The sequence below is a fragment of the Montipora foliosa genome, chromosome 11 (assembly GCF_036669935.1).
Source record: "Montipora foliosa isolate CH-2021 chromosome 11, ASM3666993v2, whole genome shotgun sequence".
NCBI classification, from domain to species: domain Eukaryota; kingdom Metazoa; phylum Cnidaria; class Anthozoa; order Scleractinia; family Acroporidae; genus Montipora; species Montipora foliosa.
The window spans coordinates 43530965-43535964 of NC_090879.1; the positions used below are offsets into that span (position 1 = coordinate 43530965).

A 5000-nucleotide genomic window follows, 5' to 3' on the forward strand; every position below is an offset into this window, starting at 1 on the left:
TCTGCTTCTGCAAAAAGTCTAATCTTTCCCTTGGCTGGTAAATCAAGGCCTTCGGTTTGAATGACCTTCCCTCATTTCATAATCAGGGTTGCTGAGCTCCATGCACATATTGATGCTAATTACGCTGACTGTAACAGACTGTCTACATCATCATCATCATCATCATCATCATTATTATTATTATTATTATTATTATTATTATTAATGATAAAAATCTAGCCATTAAAGTGACATAATTTATCTTTTGTCGTAGAAATAAGATTTGGGATAACCCAGACCAAGAGAAAATGAGGGGACAGAGAGGGAGGCTCAGGGCGTTGGTCGGGAAATGTCATGTCCACGAAAGTTATTTTTAGACGAGCGGAAGTCTTTGTTCTAGCGGAAGTCTGTCTTCAGAGACGTCCGCATGCAGTCTTGCCATCGCCGTCGTCGTGCCATGAACTGTCGCCTTCGCTATTCGTTTCTGACTCGCGTTCTCCGTTTAATACACTAATGTCAGCCAGCGAGTCATTCGTGTCCACAGAAATAGAGGAGCTTATTTCCCAGCTGGAATTATCAGACCAGAAAAACCATTTTCCGCGTTTCTGAAAGTCGTTTTCGTCGACAAACGTTAAGTCCACTTCGTCCGCCATTACATGAAATCTTTGCTTTTTTCTTTCAAACATCAGACCGAGGTTGGCCTGCATACGGACGTCTCGGAAGACAGACTTCCTCTCGTCTAATAATAACTTTCGTGGACATGACATATCCCAAGGGCTGGACCGGGAGCCTCCGTCTCTGTCCCCTCATTTTCTCTTGCCCAGACTTCATAAAACTTTAACTTTTTTCTTAGTTGATTAAAACAGTCCAATCCCAATCTTTGTCAAAATGGTTCAAAAATTTTTATTGGTTAAACACGACCAAAGCTGTCAAAATGTCAAACAATCACAGAATTCCTCCTCCTTTACGTTACACAGTCAATATGGCCCTCCAAGTGGGGTCGCCGTCAAATGTGGCCGTTGCAAAAACTTTCTTTGTTACATTTTTGATATTCAGTTAATGGGATAACTCTCTTATGTAGAAAAAAAATTGGGGTTAAATATCGCCGCAGTGGCGGCGAAGCGTATTTTGTATTGAGGTTGCTAACAAGCAAGCGTCGGAGACGCCAGATAATTTTGAAATCTTGAAGCTCAGAAAAGCTACTTTCGGCATTCTCGACGAGATGTCAAAAAAATGAACGTGGATCAACCGCAAAATGACGGATGTTTTATTTTTTATTTTTTGCTTGAAATTGGGAGTCTCCCCGGCTCCGCCGTCCCTGCCCCCGTCTTTGTTTGGTTTCTCTCGCATTGTAGCTTTGTCCCACATTCAGGCCGCTTGTTGCTGTTTAGAAAGTCCCTTGTGCCCATTTTTTTTCTTTTCGCTCATGCCTCTGATGTCCTCAAAAATATTTTGTTTTTCTTGTAGCCGTCTTAGTTTCTTAAACTTCAAGCTGAGGCAGAGGGGACCTTCGTAGTTTCTGAAATTGTTCCCGCAAAGAATCCATCTGAAGGGAACACAGAAGGCCTCTTGTAATAGGCCCCTCAGACCAAGACAGGGTGATCTCCATATCAAACCTTGCCCATTGTTATGGTTTGGTTCTTTTTTCCTTTCATGACAATAGTTACAAAAGCGTCTTTGTTCCCCATCCGACGGCATCCATTTTGCACCGGTGGCTAAAAACAGACCAACTTACGAGGGTACTCTAATGCGTTATTAGCTACCATCAAAAGATGATTGAGTCAGTAGGGATATATTCAACATCGCGGATGGGACCTTTAAAGTACTAAAGTAAACCAATCACTCTTTTAGGCATATCTCAGAAGGAACAACTTGACACAAGCGCATATGTGGCTTGGACTTTTCAAGTCTCACGCCAGGGGTGAATTTCAGTGGGTGGACGGAAGTTCTTTTGGGCGGAACTACTCCAACTGGTCTCCAGGGGAACCCAACAATGTGCTAGGCAGGGAACTGTGTACAGAGATGCTGTTGTTTGGAAGACCATTCACACTGAAGAAGTGGAACGATATACGATGCGATACAACCCAATACAAGCCTATAACTGTTTGCGAGAAACCCATGCGAACAGGAGACTAACAAGCCGGAATTAACCCAACTTTTACCTCGTGTTTCAGAAGCATTTATAAATCTTTACTCATATTATTAATATGAATTTAAAGGCTTGCTAATAACTTTAAGAGAGATTGAGCTTTAGTTAGGACAACGTCATAATGCCAAAAAAAAATGCTGTTTTCCAAAAAAACGTGTTCACTGTACGTTTTTATTTTCTTTCATTTCTACTTGACTGTCTTTTTTAGTAAGTGTAGCCATAGCATTGTAGTTGTAAAAGTTTGCATCTTTAAGACTTTAATCCGTTACTTCAATGATCAATTTCGTCCCTTAAATTGTCAGTTTCCTGCAATCAGCTCACTGCAAACGAAATATAATTTCGCAACCTATTAACGAAATGAATAAGCTCACTGCAAATGAAATAAATTCCCAAACTAACAACAAAAATAAAACGGTACACTACCAACAAACTTCGAGTTCACTGCAAACTAACAATTACAAACACGCAATGCTACACCTAAATTTCGCTGGAGCAAGTGTTCTAGTGCACGTACAGAACGCGTTCTAGAGAATACATTATAGAGAACGTGTTCGTTCCATATCCGTTCTGCCCCCGTTCCGTATCCGTTCTGTTGCTGCTTCATTGCTCGTTCTAGTTTCGTTTTGATCACGTTCGTGAACGCGTTCCCTGTTAGGTTAATTCTGAGCGATACTGTAATCCGCCGAGGCGGGTTGCCCGATTTCCCGGTCTGCCAGACGGGGTAACCCGCTCAGGCGGGGTCGCGTTTTGCCATGTAAACGCTTGAAGGTGGGGTAACTCGCCAACCCGGGGTCGAATCATGTCACGATATACTGCCTTTGGTGGAGGCGTTGCAGCCTTAAAAGTGATGTTAAGAAGCCACATCACTAAAAAGTTGAAGCAACCGAGTAGCTAGTGAGAGTACCCGGGACCCCAGGGTGGTAAGATTGCATGTAAACTCGAGCTATTCTTCGAACCCACCTAGGCGCGTTACCCTAGCTACGCGAGTTACCCCACCTCCATGTAAACAGGCCCCAAGTCGTAGCAATAAATTGGATTAACCAGGATCTTAAAGAAAAATTTTTGGCTTCCCAAATAAACTTTATTTTACTCTATAATGACAAAGCAGATCTTTTTCTGACGTTAAAACTTTGGCCGCCTATTAATCATTTGTGAGAAAGAAAAAATTCCTGTCTCCTCGCATATCACATTTCAACGCACGTATGCAAATTTGTTAAGCTCGAATATTACACAACATGATGAATTCACAAAAGAGGGTCAGGATGGAAGTGCTGGAATCTCAGCTATCAGCTAAATTTCCGAAAAAAAAACCTTTTCCAGCGAGACATTAGATGAAACAAACAACATATTTGCTATTAGAGGCAAAAAACGCTTCTTATTTCATTGCATGCGTGAAGACAAGAAACCTTATCGTATCAAATTACATACGCAACAAAATAAATTTCAGGATCAAACCCTTTAACCATTTGTTAAGCCAGCGACACACTAGGCAATTTGATTGCCGATCGCATCGATTTTGATCTGCAGCGAAAATCGCCATTTTTATGCAGTGACGTGATAAAATCGTAAGGTCTTATTGGTTGAATCCTTCAGCAATTCGCTGCGGCGGGCGTAAAAATTGCAGGCGCGGGCACACTAGGCAAATTGCGGCAAATTTAAAGTGCCTATGAAGTGAAAAATATCTTTTGCTTATTTTAAAGACCTATCAAAGTGATGAACAATGCTGTTTTCTATTTTTGAATACCTTCTTTCGTTCCAGAGATATTCAGAATTTTGTTTGAAAATCGATGACGTCTCAAACATTGCCGATGTCTGACATGCCATGTACACACTAGGCGGCGAACAAAATAGCCTAGTGTGTCGCTGGCTTTACTGGTATTTACCCGTGTCCCTGTCTAGAAAACAGTCTCAACATCTCAATCATACAGAAGTGTTCAAAATGTTCCTCAGTTTCAGTCAATAAATTTATGTAAGCCAAAGGTAGGTTTAATCTACCCTTAGCCTAATTGGCACTTTTTTTGGTGTCCTAAACTCGCTCTGTGTCCGTTGATCGGCATACGAGCAACTATACTTGCAACTCGAAAAATAGCAGATCTTGATTCTGGTTTGCTACAGCCTAAGAACCGGTTAATTCTAGATCTGGGAATCACATTACCAGCAGTTCGTGAAGTCTCTGCGATTGAATTCTTCAAGAATAGCGACTTTTAAACTGTTACAGTTAGAGTATTACTACGAGGTCACGATTTCCGTTCTGAATAAGTTAAGTTAAAGTTGTTCGACATCCAAACCCAATGCGTATAACCAAAGCTAAGAACAACGTCCTTGCAGCCAGTTTCAACTCCAGAGCTTTTGTGGATCATGCTCAGAAATGATCCGACGCTCTGGTGACGAGAATAGAGACCTTACGCAACATGACGGTGACTCAACACGGTCTCTTCCTCAAATGAAGGATTATCCTTCATTGTTAGTTTGTCTTAAATGAAGCATTATCCTCCATTTTGATCACTCTGTCCCAGGACTTGTGGTAGCAAATAAAAACAATAAAAGTAAAAGCAGCCCCCGGACAGGATTTGGTCCCGGAGCACCCACTTTAAAGGAACTGTTTTTATCCACTTAACCACTAAAGATCAACTGACTAGAAAAGTTTCTACCTCATATGAACCAGGTGAGCGTTAGCCCTACTGATGGAAATGAGCCCACACATGGACAGAGAAAAACTTTGACCAGGGTAGGAATTGAACCCACGACCTTCGGGTTAGATCACCGCTGCTCTACCGACTGAGCTACAAGGTCAGACGAGAGCAGGCTGTGGGAACTGAAGATGTTAAAGTCACGGCAATGAACATGTACAAGTACAAGGAAGCATTAGGCC

General features: G+C 41.8%; 1 protein-coding gene across 1 annotated transcript in view; it reads left to right on the forward strand.

Moving 5' to 3' along the window:
• Positions 1-3031, forward strand: part of LOC137974654 (uncharacterized) — a 148053-nt gene extending 145022 nt beyond the window's left edge. Inside the window, exon 20 of the mRNA XM_068821576.1 lies at positions 1831-3031. Coding sequence (XP_068677677.1) covers positions 1831-2115 — 285 coding nt within the window. The 3' untranslated portion in view covers positions 2116-3031. The remainder of the gene's footprint in view (positions 1-1830) is intronic.
• The last annotated feature ends 1969 nt before the right edge of the window (positions 3032-5000 follow it).